Source organism: Sceloporus occidentalis, unplaced genomic scaffold (genome assembly GCF_023333645.1).
Source record: "Sceloporus occidentalis isolate IW3139 unplaced genomic scaffold, rSceOcc1.0.p SCAF_150, whole genome shotgun sequence".
In the NCBI taxonomy this organism is placed as follows: domain Eukaryota; kingdom Metazoa; phylum Chordata; class Lepidosauria; order Squamata; family Phrynosomatidae; genus Sceloporus; species Sceloporus occidentalis.
This window is the reverse complement of record NW_028317130.1, coordinates 1,297,150-1,321,345: the sequence shown is the minus strand read 5'-3', so window position 1 is coordinate 1,321,345 and position 24,196 is coordinate 1,297,150. Positions and strand designations below refer to the sequence as shown.

General features: G+C 38.9%; 1 protein-coding gene across 3 annotated transcripts in view; it reads left to right on the top strand.

Moving 5' to 3' along the window:
• Positions 1 to 24,196, top strand: part of LOC149280660 (regulator of G protein signaling 12-like) — a 91,832-nt gene that overhangs the window by 19,871 nt on the left and 47,765 nt on the right. For all 3 annotated transcript variants that reach the window (XM_089500188.1, XM_089500189.1, XM_089500190.1), the window contains exons 3-5: positions 1,797 to 1,910; positions 16,745 to 16,766; positions 22,234 to 22,403. In XM_089500188.1, coding sequence (XP_089356314.1) covers positions 1,797 to 1,910; positions 16,745 to 16,766; positions 22,234 to 22,403 — 306 coding nt within the window. The remainder of the gene's footprint in view (positions 1 to 1,796; positions 1,911 to 16,744; positions 16,767 to 22,233; positions 22,404 to 24,196) is intronic.

The window sequence follows — 24,196 nt, the reverse complement described above, 5'->3', positions numbered from 1 at the left end:
AGTGCCACTCTATTCTGGTCTGGTCAGGCCCCACCTGGAGTACTGTGTCCAGTTCTGGGCACCACAATTTAAAAAGGATGTGGAGAAACTGGAACATGTCCAAAGGAGAGAGACTAAAATGGTGAAGGGTCTGGAAGCCATGCCCTATGAGGAACGACTTAAGGAGCTGGGGATGTTTAGCCTGGAGAAGAGAAGGTTAAGAGGTGATATGATAGCCCTGTTTAAATATTTGAAGGGATGTCATATTGGGGGAGGGAACAAGCTTGTTTTCTCCTGCTCCAGAGAACAGGACCCGGAACAATGGATGCAAACTACAGCAAAAGAGATTCCACCTCAACATTAGGAAGAACTTCATGACAGTAAGGTCTGTCCGATAGTGGAACACACTCCCTCGGAGTGTAGTGGAATCTCCCTCCTTGGAGGTCTTTAAACAGAGGCTGGATGGCCATCTGTCGGGTATGCTTTGATTTGGATTTCCTGCATGGCAGAGGGTTGGACTGGATGGCCCTCGCGGTCTCTTCCAACTCTATTCTATGATTCTATAAAGGAATGTTGTATACCACCTTTTGAGGCTGGAAAAAATTCCTCTAAGAGAAGTAAATCAGCGGGCCAGAGAATTAGTGTGAACAAACCCCTGCTAGTGAGCATGTGAAAGAAAAAGAAAACTGCTTTGAACAAAAAAACAAACTGGTTTAAACCAAAGCCCTTGGTTTTTCTGCTTTTTAAAACTGTTTTCCTCCCAACCTTAGAAGCTGTTACCTAGATAAACTGCATTGTAGTGCAATAATTTTTAAGCATTTTTGGCAAGCAAATTGTTGATTTTTTCCTTTTAATGAAGATGAGGACCACAACTTTTTTATTGCTTATACAGCATTCACTGGGGTTAGGACTGAATGACCCTTGTGAATGTGGAAAAACTGCAAATAAAACAGGAATCTCCCAGTCCTCCAGTGCAACTCTGTGGTCAATATCTGCCAGAATTTGATCATAGAATCATGCTGGAGGACATACAAATTCCTAGAGAAGTGTTTTCGCTACGAACTTCTAGGTTATCCAGTATAACTCTATGGTCAACTTCTGGCAGAGTTGCTCTGGAGGCCCTAGAGATTCCTAGAGAGAAGATATTAATCAAAACTGCAAGTAATCAAATCTGCAAAAGTCAAAGCCACAATGTGGAGGGCCAACTGTATATCTGTTTTGGTTTCTGGGCCATTTGCTAGTTTCCTTTTTATTCTGTTTCTTTTTTGGTTGCTGAGTAATTTGGGCCCAAAGCAGGCAGGCCAAATGATGCAGTTTCCCATTATGTTCATGGCATAGTGTTTAGATTACATGTACCCCATACATGGCAGGAAACTGCACTGATGCTGCGTCTTTCCAAAATAGCCAGGCCAAAAAGATTGCGAAGAATCTGCTCCTTCTGCAGTGGTGGTCTGGACTGGGGCCAGGTGCGTGCAGTTGCCATGCCCACGATACGAGTGGTGCCAGAGTGGTCCCACTGCAGTCCTTTTGGCCTGTGTTTCGAGCATGAATGACAGAATTTGCTTGACTACAATATATTTTGTTGATTAAATTTTTTAAAATGGGTCCCTCTGTCCCCTTTGGAGATCCCTTTAGGAGATTCCCTTTGGAGAGCTAGGCTGTAAGATAAATAATATGTAGTACTATTTTAAGTTGCTGTTCAATAGAATGTTATGAAATCTTTTTTGAAACTATATATTGTACAAAGATAACAGACATAGATTTTGATTTTTAAAAAATAAACACAAATTAAGCATTTACGTCATGTTTTTATTTAGTGGACAAAGTTTGGAGCTACATCTGGATTGGGACAATTTACCCTGCGTTCTACTCGAAGATCATTTGGAAGGCAGAAGAGATTCAGCATTACTCGTTCACTTGATGATCTTGAGGTAATGTTATGACACTGAACTATTTATTTTTTTCAGTGAAGAAGTGTGAATGGGCAATGATGACCTAAGTTATTTTTATGCTTAATCTGTAGGAGTTAGAGAAAATAGATATTTTATTGCCTGAAAACAAACATAAATGTATTACTTTTAAATGGGTGCACTGTACTTTTAATTGGATGCACTGTACTTTTGTGTACATGCACTGTACATCATTGCACTGATTCAGCCAAGGATTTCCTCCGCCCCTTCTCAGATACGCCCATTCTCCCACACCGCCCCCTATATTTGGAATCTTCTTCCCATGAATTTGCAGACCACCACCTCTCCAGACTACTTTAAGTCTAAATTAAAGACTATGCTATTCAGGGAAGCATTCCAAGTTTCATTTTTATTTTTGTCCATATTATTTGTATTAATTTATAATTTTACAGTATTGTGTTAACCTTGTTATAGTAATATTTTATTAATTTATAATTATTATAATCTTGTTTGTGGTTTTAGATTGTGCGCCGTTGGCAGGCTTTTGTTTTTATTTTGGATTGTTTTTCTCCTTTGTAAAGCACTATGTAAAGCCTATGGTGCTATATAAATAAACGTAATAATAATAATAATAATAATAATAATAATAATAATTGGATGCACTGTTAGATATATCTGGTGTTGTTTCTTTTATTAAACATGGCTACCTCTAAATTATGTGCTACAAAATTTGCCTTCACATCTTTTGATATATGCAGTATGGGATGCTAATCTGTGAGATTCAAATTAAGATTCTTTTAAATTACAAAGATATATAAAAATACAGAACAATTCCTAATAGTGATTTTGGACCTTGGATAGCTCCACCTTCTGATCAGTTCAGGTATATATAGATTTATAGATATATATAGATATACCTAGGTTGCAAACTGTCTCCCCAATCCCAATCTCAATTTACTGTTTAAAAATAATTTTCCCCAGTGCTGTTTTAAGTTTCAACATACAGTATCTTTTTTTAAAAGAAACAGGAAGTGACCAGCTGAGGAGGTAGAATTACGTTTAAGTGGCAAATCACATCAGTTTCTTTGGGTGGAATTTGCCAGGGGAGGAGGGCAAAAGTGGGGGCCATGGCCTGCACTGGGAACCCCATACAATCCATGTGCCACAATTTGCTCACCTCTGAAATAAATATATAGATTTTGTGTGGGTAAGTAGTCCAGTACAGTCTTCACAGGTGACTGTCAGCCAGCATGTAACTTGAAAAGTGTGATTTTCAAAATGTTTCAGGCTTCCGAAAGAAGGAACAGGCATTTTCTTGGATGGCACATATGAGCAATTGTTATTGCTCATAGTTTGATGGATCCCAGAGACAGAGTTTTAGACATTTTTTCGCTGTGTGTTGGCATTTGACTCCTATATGACATAGCAGAAGTACTTCATAGCTTAGTGAGTAAAATAAGTGGGTGTGGTATTGAAATTTATGAGAATCCTGTTCTACCAGGAAAAAGAATCCTGTAAAGATATTCAGAGGAACAAGGATAGACAAGTAGGATGGAGCAAATAACATAATAGGCTTGCATGTGATTATAATCTTGTAGGAACATGCAGCTACATGCTGAGAAACAGAGAAAATGGCAACAAGCTTTATACAGTGCTGTCTGAAAATAAGGACTTTGAAAGCCATTCGATAAACTTGCTATATGCATTTCGCATTGAATCCATGGCTACTAACATGCTATCGCTATAGATGGTTCATTGTTATGCAGATTGTCACAGCAGCAATTTAAAGCCCTTGGTATCAGTTGCTGTTTCTTTTATGAGCAAATTAGTTTTAATCTGGGTGGGTCACCACTGGGAAGAAAGAAGAGACACTTCAATTTCATTTATTTTACTGGTCAGAAGATGAAAATATGTATATATAAAATGAGAGAGATCCCTTAGACATGGATAAAACATGCAACACCAGTCAGGTAAGTATACCTTGGTATTTCTAAGCAAGTATAGAAATTGGGAAAGTGGTTTGAAGAGCAGAAATATTGCTTATGAGAAAGTCTACATTACTTCTTAGAAAATTTGAATTTTCTCTAGTGTACTAGAGATTCCTCTATTTATTATATTTTTTAAAATGATAAAGACTGATAATATTTTAGTTTTTTTTATTGAGTTAGTTGGCAGTAAGTTGGTTTTCCCACAGATGCTTTTAGTATATTATACTGTATCCTACTAGGTTTGTGTTTTTAAGAGTAATTTCATACATTAAAAGATTGATTAATGTGCCCTTTTACATTTTCTGATATAATTTGTCTGTTACATGTTTGTTTGTTATAGGTTTATTAGTGCTTCAGCTAACTGCTAACAATTCCCTTTATGAGTCAAACAAAATCTGAGACTTCAGAGTTTGTTTACACTGATGTTTTCAAAATATCAAAGTAGTAAGATATGGAAGCAGTTTTAAAGTCAGTTTTTAAAAAACAGCTTGGTCATAGACATACTGATTTTCACCCAATCAAAAGAAAAAAAATGTTTAGAAATGTATAGCTGTTTCTTAGTAATATACTTATTTTCATTAATAAGGAAAGCCAGAAAGTGAAGCAGATTTGCTAATAGGAAAACAAGCATTTTATTAACTATGGCTGAGTTTACTTACAGAATAGTCTAGTGTATTAAATGGTAGTTCTATGTAAACATGTATAGGATTGCCCTGCACCATTTGCAGTAACATAATAAAACATTTTGCCTCAGTTCTGTCAACATTCAGATGTTTTGATAGTCAGTGTTTTGTAACTCTTTGTTTGAAATAGATCTTCAAGAAGAACTCATAGCTTTAAGAGGATTGTTATTAGCACTGTGGTCTGATTACTGAGATTTTAATCAATGTATTTTTTTCATTAGTTAACAGTTAAATGTGTGTATTTGTAAAACAGTCTATTTTCTCAACATATTAACAAGTGAAAATATATGAAACAGGATCTACCCCTCTACATCTGCTGAATTCCACTGCTTCTCCCACTAGAATTGGGACTTTTCTTTCACTGTTGTCTCCATAGTACCAAAAAACAGCTCCTGAGAGTTTCCCAGAGCTTTTCCATTTCCACTAAGCAGAAGCAGCTGATTCCACAGTTGTACATTGCTCAGTCCTGACCTTGGTGTTACACATATAGCTATATGAAAAGACACCACTATCTGTTCTTTCTTGCCACTGAGCTGGTATGAGCTCAGATATACTGGCACTGTAAATGAAGGTTCCTTTCCAAGGTGTCATAGCTAAGACTTTTCTTGCTGGAGTAAACCCATGGTTGCTTGCTGGAACCGCCCAGTGGTTTATATAATATAATCCTGTTCTCAAAAGTGGACAGCCATTACTTTCAAGAATTGCACATCCAGTTGTGTTTAGGGATGTAAGGAAAATTCCAGATTTTCTGTATTAAGCTCCATCCAAAAAATTATGACTTTAAAAAAGGTGGACTTTTTTGGTAAAAAATTCATTTGTGCAAAATACATTACACAGAGAACATTGTATTTACACTAAACCCACTGTTTTCTGCACAAAATGTTGTTTTCAGGAAATGAAATTTTCACCAAGAAAATCCCAAAATGCAAAAAATAATTGAAGCATTCATGAAATGTCTTCATAGAATCATAGAATTGGAAGAGACCACAAGGGCCATCCAGTCTAACCCCCTGCTGTGCAGGAACTCACAGTCAAAGCATGCCTGACAGATGGCCATCCAGCCTCTGTTTAAAGGTCTTCAAAGAAGGAGACTCCACCACACTCCGAGGGAGTGTGTTTCACTGTTGAACAGCTCTTACTGTCAGGAAGTTCTTTCTAATGTTTTGGTGGAATCGCTTTTCCTGTAATTTGAATTCATTGCATCAGGTCCTCTTATCTTGAGCAGCAGAAAACAAGCTTGCTCCAGCCTCGCTATGACACTCCTTCAAATATTTAAACTTCAAATATGATCTTGTAATAAACTTCAAATTTTGTAGGTAAGAACAAAATATGCAAAGATGTATATCTCTGACTGTGTGTCCCCAAGCAACTGGCATTTCTCTTCTGTTCTTAGGCAAGCCTTGTCCATGGCATCCTTTCCCAGATATATATATATATATATATATATATATATATATTCCGCCTTTTCCTTGTGGAATCAAGGCGGATTACAAGCAAAGGTAACAAAAAATAACAGATACAAAACACAAAATAACCCCCCGTCAATTAAATAGCAGCAAAACATAATAACAATAAATTAATTATGCAAAAAAGTCAAAAATACATGATAAAGAATGCAAAATACAAAAATGCAAAATACATGGCATAACATAATAATTCATAGCATAATAATAACATAGCAGATAATCTAAGTGACAATCCCCAACTCTCCCCTGGCAGCAAAACAACAATCAGTTATCAATTACACACTGCAGATGTGTCCAGCGTGTGATACCAGTTGGGGTGATGGGATATCAGGATGTATCTGTGAATCATAACTGCATGGCTGCTGTGCCGAAAACAGGAGGAGGAGGAGGAGGAGGAGATTCAAAGCACAAAGGAGGAAAATGGGTGGGAAGAGAAAAGAGGAGAAGAAATGTATCACCATGTCTAAACAAAGAAATTCTGGTACAGATTTTTCTTGAAGTGGTAGTGGGATGAAGAGAGAGGACCAGAGACAAGCCAAAGTACAGAGGGTTGAAAACTAAAAAGAGAAATACTATATATTCTACTAGAAGACATAATTGGTAGTCAAGTAAAGAAACAAATTCATTTTATATCTTGTCAATGGAGGCAGAAATTAGGTGGGGAGGGTCACTTTTTTTAGCAGTAAATCCATTGATCAAACTATGTACAAATTCTTTGAAGATTTTGAAATTAAACTTTGTTTATAATTTAAATGGTATTGAAATCCTCTGTTAACAGTTGATCCTTTCTAATTATACAGAGCGAAGCCCTATTTGGTTTAGCTTACTGTGGTTTGGGCTTCATCCCTAGTAAATGGACTTAGAATTTTAGGCTGACAAACTATACATTTCTGCCCAGGAGTATGTTCTAGTGAGTACAGTGCGTCCTTCCCTTATGCAGGGGATCCATCCCCCCCCCCCGCGTAAGGGATATACCGTGTATGCTGGAGCCCCATTGAAAACAATGGGGCTCGTGCCTGTGGTGTGGCGTGGTGTGCGTGCTGCAGACGCACACCCCATTACCTCTTCCAGAACGTGACATGCTCCTGTATGATGTAGGCGCACTGTACATTAGATTTTTCTTCTAGCAAAATGAGTAAATACATTTGTTAAATGGATAATGCAAATGTTTTGCTTCAGTGTATCTTGCCTATCTCTGCTGTATGGGAACATGGAGGGCCTTCTCAGTTGTGGCACCCTGATGGTAGAATATGCTCCCTTTAGAGGCCCTAGTCAGGCCAATGTGGATTTCATTTCATAGAATCTTAAAATCGTAGAGTTGTCCTCCGTGGTACTGGGTACGCTTCAAATTTAGTGTCATCTGCAAATTTGATAAGCATGCTGCCTATTCCTTCATCCACATAATTGATAAAGATGTTCAGTAGCACTGGACTCAAGAGAGAAACCCGTGACACCCTACTGGCCCCTTCTCTCCATGATGAAGAGAAGCTGTTGGAGAGCACCCTTTGGATTTGGTCAGTCCAACAATTAAAAATTCATCACACTTTTCTTTTTTTCATTTCATTTCATTTTTTCATGATTTTATTAGCTTGTTTGCAAGGATATCATGGGGACCTTGTCAGGATATTGTATATCTTGATTTCAGTAAGGCCTTTGACAAAGTTCCCCATGACATTCTTGCGAACAAGCTTGTAAAATGTGGGCTAGACAAGGCAACTGTTACATGGATTTGTAATTGGTTGACCGGCCGAACCCAAAGGGTGCTCAACAATGGCTCCTTTTCATCCTGGAGAGAAGTGACCAGTAGGGTCCCACAGGGCTCTGTCCTGGGGCCAGTGTTATTCAACATCTTTATCAATGACCTGGATGACAGAATTGGGGACATACTTATCAAATTTGCAGATGACACCAAATTAGGTGGAATAGCTAATACCCCAGAGGACAGGATCAAAATTCAAAATGACCTGAATAGACTAGAAAGCTGGGCCACTGCTAACAAAATGAACTTCAACAGGGAGAAATGTAAGGTACTGCACTTAGGGCGGAAAAATGAAATGCACAGATATAGGATGGGGGACACCTGGCTTAAGGAGACAACATGTGAAAGGTAGCTAGGAGTCCAAGTAGACCACAAGTTGAACATGAGTCAACAGTGTGATGCGGCAGCTAACAAGGCCAATGCAATTTTAGGCTGCATAAATAAAAGTATAGTGTCTAGATCAAGAGAAGTAATAGTGCCACTGTATTCTGCTTTGGTCAGGCCCCACCTAGAATATTGTGTCCAGTTCTGGGCGCCACAATTCAGAAAGGACATTGAGAAACTGGAGCGTGTCCAAAGGAGGGCGACAAAAATGGTGAAGGGTCTGGAAACCATGCCCTATGAGGAACGACTTAGGGAGCTGGGGATGTTTAGCCTGGAGAAAAGAAGGTTAAGAGGTGATACGATAGCCCTGTTTAAATATTTGAAGGGATGTCATATTGAGGAGGGAACAAGCTTGTTTTCTTCTGCTCCAGAGAACAGAACCCGGAACAGTGGATGCAAGCTACAGGAAAAGAGATTTCACCTCAACAGTAGGAGGACTTCCTGACAGTAAGGGCTGTTCGACAGTGGAATGCACTCCCTCGGAGGGTGATAGAGTCTCCTTCCTTGGAGGTCTTTAAACAGAGGCTGGATGGCCATCTGTCAGGGATGCTTTGATTGTGATTTCCTGCATGGCAGGGGGTTGGACTGGATGGCCCTTGTGGTCTCTTCCAACTCTACAGTTCTATGATTCTATTCCTCTCATCTACTAAGCTTGTGATTCTTTCAAAAAAAGATATAAGATTAGTCTGGCATGGCTTGTTTTTGAGAAACACGTGCTGACTTTTGGAAATCACACCATTCCTTTCTAAGTGCTTACAGACTCTTCTTTCATGATCTGCTCTAGAATTTGTCTTGATATTGATGTCAGGCTGTTATTTGTGTCCCCCCCCCCCCCTTTTGAAGATGGGAACAACATTTACCTTTCTTCAATCTGCCAGGACATCTCCCATGTAACTCAGTTTAAGCCCTCCTGATCAGATCTTTTAGATTCTCAGTGGACTTGACAAGCTTTGTCGGCCTCTCTGTTACATTGCAGATTTTTGCCCCAAGAAGTCAGCACACTTCTCAAGACACCTTACTAGGCCCACAAATGACTGATTCTGTTCTGCTCAGCAGGTGGTCCCCTCTCACCACCACCACACCCCTCCTCAAAGGTTTGGCAGAAGCCATTCCATGTGCTGAATCAAAGTACGACAGACTTTTATTATGTCCATCTTTTTTTAGTTCCTCGTGGTCTGACCGCATTTATGGTCAATGTGTACTAGTACAGTGGATCCTTGTTATACTCTGGGGTTTGGTTCCAAGATCCCCCGTGTATAACAAAATCCGTGTATGCTCAAGTCCCATTAAGTATAATGACATAGCAAAATGGTGTCCCTAATAAAAAATGGAACATCAAGGTAAATTTATACTTTTTTGGAACATTTTCAAACCGTGTATGCTTAAATCCGTGTATAAAAAATCCGTGTATAAGAAGGGCCGACTGTAGACTTCCATTCTAATTGGCTGAAAAGACTAGAGAAACATACTTCTGAGAGGTAGATGTGTACATCAGGAGTTGAAACAGCCATGGTTCTTCCACACCATCTCTTTATAGAAGGTTTAAGGTTCTTTATCTTATTCTTGTGAAAGAACTTCCAGAATTTGCTATTTTGGTCACCTGGGCTTCCAGGTTTAATGTAAACCTTCTACATAGAGAACCATGGTGGTTTCAACACAGAGGTTTTACATTTTGATGTTTGATATCACATAATCAATTTTGTTGTGTGAAAGTGGGACAGGTTTTCTTTTAAGCCAACTGTTTTTAAGAGAAACTTAAACACTTAACCTTTACATACAGTACTTAATTGGAATCAAAGCCTCTAGAGCTGCACCTGCAAAGCAGAAATGATGCAGTTTAACACTGCTTTAACTACCATGGCTCACTGCTAAGGAATCCTGGGATTTGTAGTTTGTTGTGGCACCAAAGCTCTCTGACAGAGAAGGGTAAAAACCTCACAAAACTGAAATTTCCAGGATTCCATAGCATAGAGTGATGGTAGTTAAAGCAGTGTCATACTGCATTATTTCTGCAGTGCTGATGTAGCCTAATACTTCTTTTGAGTTGATATACACTTTATTGCTCTCTTGTTATAACTTATTTTTAAAAGAAAAGGCCCAGGGTTTTTTATGGGTCACCTGATTTATTCAACAATGGCCACCATATACTCTGAAACATATCTTTGCATCTATGAGGACCAGAACCTGCTTTTAAATATGAAATACAAGATGCTCACTAGCTGAATCTCTACCCATTGCCATATCCCATGCATTTTTGCGATCCTGCAGAGTAATGGCAAACACATAGTCCTAATTAGTGTAATATTTCTAATTCAACATCTATATGAAGCCGCTGGGAGAAATCATCCGTAGACATGGAGCAGGGTGTTATCAGTATGCTGATGACACCCATAAATATACTTCTCCATGTCTTGGTCATCAGCAATGACGACAGGTGGCATTTCGCCCCTCAATCAATGTCTTGCAGCAGTAATGGACTGGATGAGGGAAAACAAGCTCAAGCTGAATCCAGACAAAATGGGAAGTACTCACTGTAGGGACCCCCAAACCAGGTATCGGGCCGCAACCTCCAGTCCTAGAGGGGTTCACGCTCCCCTCAAAGGACTGTGTTCGCAGCTTAGGGGTGCTTCTTGATTCGTCGCTTCAGATGAGAAATCAGGTGAATGCAACGGTCAAGAGTGCCTGTTATCAGCTCTGGCTGATACGTCGGCTGCGCCCTTTCCTGGAACGGGATGATCTCAAAACTGTAGTACATGCACTGGTAACCTCAAGACTTAATTTTTGCAATGCGCTCTACATGGGGCTACCCTTGTGCCTAGTCCGGAAACTTCAACTGGTACAGAATATGGCAGCCAGATTGATTACAGGAACAACTAGGAGTGACCATATTACACCTATATTGAAATCACTCCACTGGCTGCCTATTCATTTCCAGACACAGTACAAGGTGTTGGTCATTACCTTTAAAGCTCTCCATGGCTTGGGCCCAACCTACTTAAGGGATTGTCTCCTTCCGTATAATCCGCCCCGTACCCTCAGATCCTCTGGGAGGAATTTGTTGCAGTCCACAGAGACCAGATTGACGGCAACCTCCCAGAGGACCTTTTCCGCAATCCCTTCCACTTTATGGAATGGTCTGCCGGACGAGATCTGTCAAATTGCCAACCTAGAGAGCTTCAAGAAAGCTGTCAAGACGGATCTCTTCTGGCAGGCCTTCCCGGAATAGAACCCGGCCATGTAACGCTCCCCCCACAGACATATATAAGCGAAGACTCTGCCCACCATTATTTTATTATTGTATTATTGTTTTTAGATTTTATCGTTTGTAATTTTAATGGATAGAATTTTTTAATCCTTTTTTAAGGGGGGTGAATTGTATATATTGTATTTTTTAAAGGTTGTATGCCGCTTTGATTGTGGTAACAAAAAGCGGGATATAAATTAAAGTTTTATTATTATTTATTACACAAAAATTCAAAATTGAATAAAATATTTTATGTTACTTATTATAGAGAGGATTTTTCAAGTACCACAGCTTTGTTTCCCTAAATTAGCCCTTTTATGTGAGATAACTGAGGTACAATCTGATCCATGATGAACTGGATTTCTGCAGTGGATGGTTGCTATTGGTAACATAAAGGGAGTAAAATAGAACATGTGAAATGCCTTTAAACTTTTTATAGGCATTTTGTACAGGGAGTGCACAGTACTGGATGGTGTATTTTAGTGCTCCAGAAGCTACTGTATATAGGAAATTATCTTCCATTTAAAGTAAAGATGAATTTGGGAAAAGTTATTCTGGCAAAAATAACTGCTTTTTCTTATGATGAACAGGTAAGCAATGTTATTTTTTAAAGGGGGAAAAAATAGGCCATAACAGGAAATCAGAATGTCAGAATTTCAAAATCAGAGTAAATTCTTTCATATGAGTCTTCTGAAACTTTTTTGACCTTATGTATTCATTTTTAAAAGTAACAATAAAATACAGATTGTGGGGTTTATGTGATAGTTCAGCAATGGAACCTATAGCAGTAGTTTTGCAAATTTCAGTTCTGTTCATTAAATGTTAATGTTACTATTAACTTCATAAGACATTTTAAAGATAAAAATTGAACTTGAGAGTCTTCTTCAAAGAGAAGCTGGCTGAATATTGCAGTTTATTGCAAACAGCTTGCATAGGCATTTATATTTTACCAGTAAAAATATTTAACAATCGTCAATTTATTGAGTTTGCTTTCTTTTGAAACCAGTGTCCTATACAGTACCTATTTCTCCTATGTCACAAGAAAATATATCTCACCTTAGTGCTTTTATTTTCTCACTAGTTGTTTTCATACAGGTAGATAAAATTGAAGTGGAAAAAAAACAGTCTGTTATTCTGAAATAAAGTAATAATACTAATCAGTAATAATAGAATCAGAATTATATAGGGCAGAAATGGGAATTACAATATTATGTCTTTGTCTTCGTTACATAATCAAGATATTTATATTTTATATCTATCTATTCGCATATCTACCTAGATATAAATATGCTTAAAAATTAATAGTTTTCCAGTTATATATAAAGAGAGATGCTGTGTCTTGAATTTCAGGGAATTTAAATGAAAATGTTGGATATGCCTCATAAACTCTGTTGCTGTTTTTGTTGTTGTTTTGCAAAAGTTATATTTTTGAGAATAGAAATACTGGCCAGGATCCAGGCACACATGACAGGGTGCCTCATAATAGCGTTGATCAAGAGGGCCGTAGAATTGCCGTGGGGCAGTTCAGGATGCATACATATTGCTGCCCGAAGAGGGAGCTGAAAACTGCTTGTACAGAAGCTTGCAACATCTTCCAACAATATCAGTTTCTTCTGAAAATATCGATCTATTATTAGGGCACAGTAAGTCTGGAAAGGAAGATATGGTTGGTTTAAACCAGTGCTTCTCAATTATTTTCTGTCATCCCCCCCCCCCCCCCACTTAGGAAGAAGAAAACATTTCGCGCCCCCCGCACGACTGTAAATAGTATGATTTGTCTATAAAATTGTTATAAGTACACCTCTGCATAACACTGTATCCTGAGCCTTGCGCCCCCCTTTATGGAGCCTCGCGCCCCCCCTGGGGGGCCCGCCCCACTATTTGAGAAGTACTGGTTTAAACCAATTTAAAAAACATCTTCATTTGGGTATCAGAAAACCTTGGAGCAGAAAATAGGAGAAAGCAAAAAAAGAAATCTAAAATGCACAGGTGAGATGCTGGGCTAATGACAGAAAAATAAACAGAATCCAAAGCATGCCTTTGTCAGATACTAGACTCAGAGTATATTAGAAAAGCAGGCCAGTGTGCCCCATTAATAGAGCTCCCCACTACAAACCTTTCTGTTAACTCCTGTGTCAAGACAATGTTAAACCACAGTAGAATTAATTTGCAAGGTAGAATTTATACCTCGGGCCCAAAGGGATCCCTGCTGCATTTTTAAAAAAGATGCAGATATTTTTTAAAAGTGTTTCAGTGTTGTATACTGGTTTCTTTTACCTTTCAGCCTGTTTCAGGTGCTGGTGATATGGCACGTTGTCTTCTAAACAGCCATGGTAGATGGTTCCAGTTAGGGATGGTGGAACAAAGGGTGGGATTACCAGGAAATAGAGCCAAGGGGTCACCAAATGTAGAGCCTGTTCCCTAACTAGTATGCTATCCAACCTACCCCATCCGTTGTCCAAGTGCAATTAAATAGTACACTGGAATAAAAACACTAATCTTCCAGTTCTACAGCCCTCCTCTTGAAAAGGACAAATGGTTTGTTGGGTTGTGTGCTTTCAAGTCATTTCCAAGTTATGATGACACTACCGTGGAGCTTTCTTGACAAGATTTGTTCAGAGAAGTGTTTGCCCTTGCCTTTCTCTGTGGTTGACTGAGTGTGACTTGCCCAGTGGGATTCCATGGCCAAGCAGGGATTTGAACCCTGGTCTTCAGAGTTGTCCTAGGCTCAAACCACTATGCCACGCTGGCCCTCAGATAGTTAAATCCATTGCATCTGCAAACCAGTGCAAAGTCACCTGAGAGTAAGCCTCATCGATCAAAGTGGAATTTTCTTCTAAGCAAAATGCCTAGGACTACCCCTCCCTCAGTCTTTGGAAGGGTCATGATTGCAATAAATTGGAAGTTTGGGTCTCATCCAACATACTAAAGTACTTCTAAGCATGCACATTTGTCTGGAACATCAGCAACTCACAATATAGCAGGAATGGGAAAGTGCTGCCCTGGGTTTCAGCCCCACACTGCCCATTATTATTATTGTTGTTGTTGTTGTTGTTATTATTAAACTTTATGAAGCGCTGTAGATGTACATAGCGCTGTACAAAAGGTCAGTAAAATCAAATAATATATAAAGCCTGCCCATGGCGTACATACATACATTATGTTGATAATAACAAATAGATAAAACAATAGATAATATTATAAAATAGAACTGAATAAAAAGGAAGCAAGTTAAAAACATCAAATATAAAATATCGAATCAAATATCAAATATGCCTTTTTTAGCCAGAAGGAATAAAAGTAAATTTCCTGTCCTAGAATCTTCCATGAACAACAGTTTGGCTTTTAACTAGGTTGTGGACCTCCCCACCACCACCACCACACTGCTTAACAAAAAACACTTGTGGTCACTTTCAAAGATTTGTTTATTTATTTTTGGCAGTCTGTGCAACCCCACTGTCTCAGATCCACTGCAGTGCTTACCTCCCCCCCCCCCCCCCATGATCTAGAAAAGGGTAGCAGCAAGCACTGCACAGAGGTAATTGAGATACAGTACTGTAAGATTATGCCTGCAAAGCAATGTGTGGGTGCATATGAGAGAATGAGTAGGTGTGTATGGAACTGTATGCTCTAACAGAAAATAACAGCCTTGGTGGTTAGAGACCACTGTCCCTATCTGGCACCAGCTGTCACTTCTGGGTGGTGTCTTTGACCTAGAGAACACTTAGAAAAGCACACTTTTTGAGCCCACAAGTCATTGCACAGTGCCTAAATTAACCCCTTCAAATGAGTGTCCCCACCACAGCCATTGTCTCTATATACCTACTTGGACGTAAAATGCAGCATGGTATAATAATCCAGTTTATACATGATACAAGAGTTTATACAAGAGTAAGTGCAGGCATTACCTTTTGATCATTCAAAATAAACAACTTGTGGTGTTGTTGTAATGATAATAATATTTTCACAGCAATGCAACAAAGTATAAGCTAATTGCCCCCAACAAGCTGGGTACTCATTTTAGTGACCTGTGGAAGGATGCCAGGCTGAGTCGACCCGGAACTCCTGGCTGGTATTGAACTCACAACTTGTGGTTTGTAAGTGAGTGGCTGCAATACAGGCATTTAACCACTGCACCACCAGGGCTTTGTGTGCTGGCAGAAAGAAACCAGGGAGGGAGTTGTGGAAAGGTATCCCAGAAGGTAGGAACAATCACAATGGGGCTGTGCAGATGACCCTGTTGCTCACCCAGGTTGGTTCCGGGGTCGGTGTGGGGACAGGCAAGTGTTTATATCCCCATCCTGCACTAACCTGGGACCTGCTACCAATGCATGCACCTTACCTTGCAGCACTGTTGCTGGAACTGAGAAGCCCCCATCTCCATGTCTGATGTGGAAACGGTGCTCCTGGCTGCACCCACATGAACAGGTGCCTCATTTCTGCATCAGATGTGGTTAAAGAGGGCTTCTCAGTACCAATGGTGGAACTAGGGGGCGCAGAGGGGTAGCTAGATTGCACCAGGTGATACTTAAGGGGGGAGGTGACACCAGAAATGGGCTATGTCCCTTTAAAATGCTGAAGAGATGATGTCAGTAGGGTGAGGCTTAGTGGGAGGAGAAAGGCCCCAGTTTTTAAAACTTAACATTTCAATTTTTAAAAAAGTTAAAAGAAACATTTATTTAAAAACATCACATTTTACCACATTTTCACTTCAGCCACATGAAACTATGTATATGTAAATGCATTTAGGCAGTGCATATGATATTGTAAATTAAAGGTATAATTTTAATTTTGTTAGTTGCTTATGTCACAACTATCACCAGTAATATAGTCTAGTCGACCCTTATCTTATGCGGTGATCTGTTCCAGACTCCCCAGCGTAAACCGAACAGCGCATATGCTCGAGCCCCATTCAATATAATGTGGCTTGGGCACGGTGACATGTGCATGTCTGAGGCACACGCATCATTCATTGTATTGCCATGCGGCTTCAACGTAAGCTAAAATATTCACAACTGCAGTTCACTTTTCTTGCTTTCTTTTTTGTTATTTATAGTGCCACCTTCCATGCAGTCAATCCAAAATATGGGAAAGAAATGTGTTGGTATTTTGTACTAAAATAATATACTGACAGACTTTCTAAAATCTGTTTTCTAAACATTTCCGAACCATATACCATATAAGATTTTATAAATGTACATCTTTTCAAACAAGTGTGTGTCTGTGTATGTAATGTTACTAATTTAAAAACTTACTTCCTTTTTAGACAATAGGTTCATTTTTTATTTTTTCAGTTTGCACTTATGCCTTGTTATCTTTCCTTTTTTTCAGTCTGCAGCTGTGTCTGATGGAGGTAAGCTAAAGTTTATAGGAAGGTGGCATTGCTATGTTTGCTGTTCCTTAATTGCTGTAGCAGTGTGTGAAAAAATTAGCACTACAATTGTGAGTCCATGTTGTTATGTACCATTAAGTCAGTTCTAACTTATGGCAAGTCTATCATAGAGTTTCCATGGCAAGATTTATGCAGAAGATGTTTGTCATTGCCTTCCTCTGGAGGCTGAGAGTATGTGACTTGCCCAAGGTTAGTCAGGGGTTTTCCTGGCTCGCCCCTGGTCTCCCAGGCTCCAGTACTCTGACCACTGTACCATGCTGACTCTTGCAAATCCAAATACTAAACACTATAAATATCAGCCGTTTATAAAAACCCAGTGCTTTTCAACATTTGCTGTCTTCCTCAGTAGCCCATTTACTTTTTAAAATGAAATCTTAATCTTCTCAGGACAGATGAGGATGAGAGGCATTTAGTACTGTATGAGCAATATCAGGATGGTTGATTCTGACTTCAGTGAGTTAAATCTGTCTGAAATTAATTTTAGCTATTTATAATCTTTCTTTTGCTTATTTACTATAGTTTGTAAATTTATTGTTTACTGTAAATCATTTATAACACTGTTATATTATGTCATCTCATATTTTATTTTATATTATAAATAAATATAAATAAATAATTAAGAATATAGTATACTTGCATAACATGCTTATTTCCCCTCCAAATTCTTAGTCATTGACCAGAACATTAATTGGTTCCTAAGAGAATTCTTTTGACCATTCTAGATACTCTATCCATTTTTATATGGGTAATAATAAGAGTAAAGGGGAAACAGGAGTAGACTGCTGTTCTTGTCTATGGACATGCATCTATATTTATTCATTCCACTCCATTCAGTGCTTGACTCTTGATTTTATTCCATAAGGGACGGGGACTTTTGTTTTGTGCCATGGCATAATGTAAAATGACCAAAGACTTAGTCTTTTCTTTTGCCTTTTTATTATGCATGATCCGTCAGAAACTGTGTATTTGGTTGTAGGGTGCAAGTATAAATTTGTCATGGGTACCACATGAAAAACACATTTACATAATTACAAACACATCAGTAAAACCATATGTATGACAATTCACAGCACAAAATAATTTAATTTAATTTAAAAATCCTAGAAGATGTTTTCCATTTCCGAAAGAGGATTCCTTGAACCTAAAGAGATTACTGCTGAGCACACACATTCCTTAGAGCTCTGTAACTACAATTCTAACCTAAATGCCTCCTCCCATTGAAACAACCAGAACAGCTTCTTGGTTTTCTGTAGTATTGGGAGCAACATAGTGAAAGTGGGGCAAAGGCTGGAATGCAAGTGGAAGAAAGCCCAGGACAAATCCAGGGTTTATTCTGTGATTTGACAGCAAAAGTGTTTTTAGCAGCATTGATCTTTATGTTATGTTTCATTTCTTTGCTGCTTGAGTGCAGCTGCTATACTTGCATTCCAGTGCAATGTGAATAATTCATGTTCCTTCAGCAACAGCAGTTAGAGGTCCTTTCTTTAAATTATTTATGTTGCACTTTATAATGCTTTGTGTTAAGTATGTTGAGAGTATCTCTTGTTGCTAAAAGGAGAAATAAGTATTCAGCTAAAAACAACTATAATTTGTTGAAGAACCATTTAAGAAAATGCAGTAATATAGTGGGAGGTGTTACACTAGGACAATGTTTCCCGCTGTTCAAAGAACATCTACTAAGCGTACTCTAGGAGATTGGTCCTGCTTTAACTATGGAAACAGAAGGATGGTTTTCAGTGAATGGTTTGAAGTATTTGGTTAAATGGCACCACAGTGGCTCTTACCAGCTCTATCCAGGTAATATGTTCAGTGATGCTAATGATATTTGAGAAATATAGATATGCTTAATAGTACTGCACTGACTTGTTCATTGAAAAAAAAGTATAGATTTTTTTATAGTACAGTTTTAACAATTTCTTAAATATTTTCAGTATCATAATCCAGTATAAACTAGAAATTACAACAATCAGACTTTTAGTCAGCACTTTAATCTTTTTATCCAGAGAGGTCAGTTTTGTGTAGCTTTGCCTGATATTTTTATGTAAGTTCAAAATGTGAACAGGAACATGAATTAGATTTGTATTTCCATGCTAATACAAATTCCCCACACTGTTTTTATTTGTAAGAAATAGCAATAGTAAAATCTATCATGAGATCTTTTGGCATGTGTATAAATATATAAATATCCTCTGTAACATAATGGAGAGAATTTGTTCTTCATTGATTATGATCATTGTTATGATGTGCAAGAAGGACTTTTGTGCTCTGGAATGGAAATAAAAATAAAATCTATATAATGTGTTTACCTGGTTAGTTGCCTTGCATTTAACATAATTAAGATGGGATGAGATCTACTTGTGCCCTAGGTGCATGGCCCATTAAAAGCCCAGTCCAGTCCAGTCTTATTTTCCTCCTCTCCTATCTGTGCTCAAGTACAGGTATGACCACAGGCAATTAAGACATTAGGAGTGAATTATTGATCTTTGTGCACTTCCTATATTCCCATCCAATCCTTCCTGTCTATGCCTTGTACATTACTCATCTTCCAAGCATGGGGAATGGAGGTCTAGATCGGGTGGGAGGTGTTATGGGAGGCATACATATAAGTCTCATTCCTCTGATCATCTGAGCTTTATACCTATAGCAAATCTACACTCGCATCCACCAACGAAATAAATTTCCCAACACATTGCCTGCATATATGTGATGGTGGTTGTGGTGAGGATAGGTAAATAAGTAGTAGAGGCAGACACAAGTTCTAGTAAGCTGTTTTTGGATTTCCTATACAAAGATGTTCTGCCAACAAGGCAAAAAGATCATTCATGAAAATATTTCTATTGGTAGATAATTTATTACAGTTGATGTGAGACCTTTAAGAGACATCTTCTCCACCTCCTATTTTCATTTAAGTCTTCTGTTAAACATTTTCTGTACCATGACTGACTCTCTAATATGCAGACCAAGAATTACCTGTGAGCATGTGCAGAGAGGATTTCCACCTAAATAACTCACTTCAACATTTTGTGTGCAATAGTTCATAATGCCACACTATCTCCATGCACAATGCTTTAATTGGGCTGGCATGAAATTTTCTTGGTTATTTCCATTCTCTTGCTTAATTGGCCAAAAGGAAAGCATGTTTTAAAGTGCTTTATTTGTGATAGTGGGTTGGACTAGATGATCTTTAAAATAATTTTTGATGCTATCATTCAATGTATGTAGTATTACTTGTGAGCTAGATACTTGTAACATGCAATAGTAGCTTCAATTGCTTGACAACTTCAGCTGAATAGGCTTCATATTTGTATCTTTATTTAAAAAATCAAAAATACATTTAAAATTATAGAAATTAAAGAAAGAAGAAGAAACTTAAAAGAAACACAAGAGAAAAGAAAAGAAATAAGAAAAAAGTGACTTCTGATTTTCCTGTTAACAATTATATATGCATATAGTTATTCATACCTTTCAAAACTACAGCATATTCCCTTCTTTCAATAAACTATTATTTCTAATCATCAAACCCCCAAATCATCAAGTCATTTTCTTTCTTCCCCCTCCCCCCACAAAAAGCCTATAAGGGGTTCTCAGTTTTTAAGAAATATCAGTAATGACTTTTCTTTAATCAAGCCATACATTTATCAGCTTCAACAACATATCTTCCATAATGGTAGTGTTAAATTCTTCCATCTTTGTGTATATAATAAACTTGCTGCCATGTTCATATACCGGAATAATCTTCCATAGCTCTTTTCCAACTGTACATCCATCAACCCCCTCCCCCCAAAAAAAGTTCCAAATTTAACTGAATACAATATTAACCATTAAGATCCTTTGCCTCAGTATGTGTATTTGAGTCCCAAATTTTTTCCCTTTATATTATTCACATATCTTACATACAGTTCCAACAGACATTATAAACATCTTTGTACATTCTAGGCATTTTTAAACATCATATACCTATAATACATGATTTTAGGAAGATTCTCTTTAAGATCATAACATAATACAAATTTCAGTCCATCTAACCACAGATTTTCCCACCGATCACATCTGTATACTGTAACCAAACCTCTTAGCACAGTTTATCATATACTCTTTAACTTGTTCTTTGCTTTATATTTAACTCGTGGCTTTGCCATACAGTCACGGATACATCCCCTTGACATTGCTTAACGGTAGGTACATGAATTGTCAAACTGGATAATGTCTGTAATAAAAACCTAGTTTTTGGCAAATAATTTATTTTATCCCAAAAATTATCACCAAGAGTGACAGATTTGGTCTCCCCCATCTTACCATGCCCTCCTTATTTCCTTTCCATGTCTTAACATAATTATTTTGAAACAATATTGTGAAAGAGGTATTAAGGAGATTTGGCCTCAAGTCACCCATAGAAACTCTGGAGGTGGGCTGTGGGGGACCAGAAAGTATCAAAAACAGGAGTGCATGTCTGAGGGACTTCAGATGGAAGGCAAAGAGATGGAAGAAAAACAAAGAGGGGGCCATTCAGCTTCCCTGGGGCGGGGGCCTTGGGCGGTCACCAAAAAGGCCCTCTCTCATGTCTCCATCAACCGTGCTTCTGATGGGGGTGGGACAGACAAAAGGCCACAGAATAACAGAAACAATATATAATAATAAGGGGCCACCAGCGGACCAGTAACCCAGTAACCCAATTCAAATAGGAAAGAATTGTGGGAACAAGGGTAGGGTGAGTGGCGAGATTCCTAGAGGTTCGAATTTTGGGGACCACCAAACTAAAAGGATCTGTCACAAACATAGAATCCTTGCCATGGTGGGGGAGGGGGTCGACACTTCTTTTAAGACACCCTCTGTTCGCAGCAGAAAAATCCAAAAGATCAGCATTTTTTAGCAGTGTTACCATATTGACCCATATAAAAGTTAACCCAGAATGATTTTTTCAACTTACAGGCAAGTATATATGATAAAATATTTGTTTATTTATTTATTTAGAGTATTTATACCCTGGTCTTCAGCCACAATGGCTCTCAGAGCAACTTACAAATGGCTAATTAGACACTTCCCTGCTCTCAGGCATACAATCTAAAAAGACATGACCCAAAAGGAGAAGGGAATGGCAGTGGAGAAGGGGATAAGGGCCAGCAGTTCTCCTCTCCCTCTGAGGCCTTGACCATGGAAGATGAACTGGAGGGAGGGCTCTGCTTCTTAGTCCAGGCCAGGCCTGATTGAACTAGGCCTGCATCTATCCCTCCGAGGCTGTAAATAAATGGGCAAATTTTATTGTGTACTGAAATTTACATTATATTCATATAATACAGTTTGACAGAAACTCATTTTCCTAATGTTGGGGTATTGCATTGTTTCTGGGATTTTTAAAGATAATTAAATTATTTTCAGAATGGTTTGCAACCCTGTTGGTGGATTAATCTGTTTTTCTCTTCTGCAACAGAACTAAATACCACTGATTTGAAGGACTGTGTCAGTGATAATAGCCTCAGCAGTAATGCCAGTCTCCCAAGTGTCCAAAGCTGCCGACGACATCGAGAAAGAAGAGTTGCAAGTTGGGCTGTTTCATTTGAACGACTTCTTCAGGATCCGGTTGGGGTCCGATATTTCTCTGTAAGTAATGGAGAAAAGGCTTTTAACACTATCCAGCTAAAATCAACCAACTTCACACAATTGAGCTAAAATCCACTTTGGCACTGAACAGACAGAGGAGAAAAGCTGGTTTACCTCCGGGATTTCCCAACTCACAGGGAGAACCCTCCGATTGCACCACTGGTTTCCATAATGAGCTGAACAGTTAGTCTGTACCGCCCCCTTTCTTCTACAAGGACGGACCTTTTCCAGCCAAATTGGGGCATTTCTGGGTACAAGCTGCACCATGCCATGTTTTTATGTTCTGCCCCCAAAATAAGCACACAGAAACACATTCTAGACTTTAGAAAAGCTGATTTCAATAAACTTAGGGAAATACTGGGGGTAATCCTGTGATCACGAATAGTAAAAGAGAAGAGAGTTCAGGCTGGATGGGAGTTTCTCAAAAGGGAGATACTGAAGGCACAATTTCAAATAGTTCCAACGAGGAGGAAAACTGGGTGGTGTCTCAAGAAACCAGGATGGATAACTAAGGAACTTTCAACTGGGCTAAGTTTTAAACAGGACATGTATAAGAAATGGGAAAAAGGTGGAAATCACCAAGGAGGAATTCAAACAAATAGCTAGCACATGTAGGGCTAAAGTGAGAAAAGCAAAAGTGGTAGGTCTACTACATGGAGAAGATGGTGAAATGATAACAGGATAGGGAAAAGGCAGAACTACTCAACACCTTCTTTGCCTCAGTCTTCTCAGAAAAAGAAAAGGTTGCTCAACTGAGGAAAATGGAGCAGAGGATACAATATGGAAAATGAAGCCCAGAATAAATAAAGAGGAAGTACAGGAATACCTAGTTAATCTAAATGAATTTCAGGTCTCAAACAGACAGGCCGAAATAAAGCTGCTTTGGGTGACTTTGGCGCGTTACAGAGCACCCGAAAAGGGCGCTCTGCCAGCGCCGCTGGTTGCTGCGTCTGGGAACCGCAGCGGACAAACCGTGCGATTCCCAGATGCAGCAAAAAGAAGCCACAAAAAGCGGATTCTTTTTGTGGCCCGGAAGTGGCGCCGCTAGTCGCGCACTCGCGGCATCACTTGCGACGTGCAGACACTAGGTGTCTGCGATGTCAAGATGGTGACGCCCATGTAGAACGGGCACCGCCATTATGTACATGCCGAGCGCGTACTAGGGTTAGGGGTGTCTGGAAAGGATGCCCCTTTCTAATCCTAGTACATGCTCGGCATGTACTTTCAGCGTGTCTGTAACACGCCTTTGATGGTATGCTGTTTAAATGATGCATGCATCTTAAGAGGCCAGAAGCCATGCCAAAGCCATGCTCCAGTGCTAAGGACTGGAGTGCAGTTTTGGTGCAGCTTCTGGCCTCTTAAGATGCATGTGTCATTTAAACAGCATACCTCCAAAGTGACCTGAACCAGCTTTATTTTGACCTGTCTGTTCGGGCCCTCAGTCTCCAGTACCAGATGATTTACATCTAAGGGTATTAAAAGAACTGGCAAATGTAATCTCAGAGCCATTGGCAATAATTTTTGAGAGCTCCTGGAGAAAAGGAGAAGTTCCAGCAGACTGGAGGAGGGCAAACGTTGCCCCCATCTTCAAAAAGAGGGGGAAAAGAGGATCATAACAATTATTGTCCAGTTAGTCTGACATCAATACCAGGAAAGATTCTAGAGCAGATCGTTAAACAGAGCATCTGTGAACATTTAGAAGGGAATCCATAATCACAATGAGTCAACATGGGTTTCTGAGAAAGAGGTCATGCCAGACTAATCTGATCTCCTTTTTTTGATAAAATTAACAG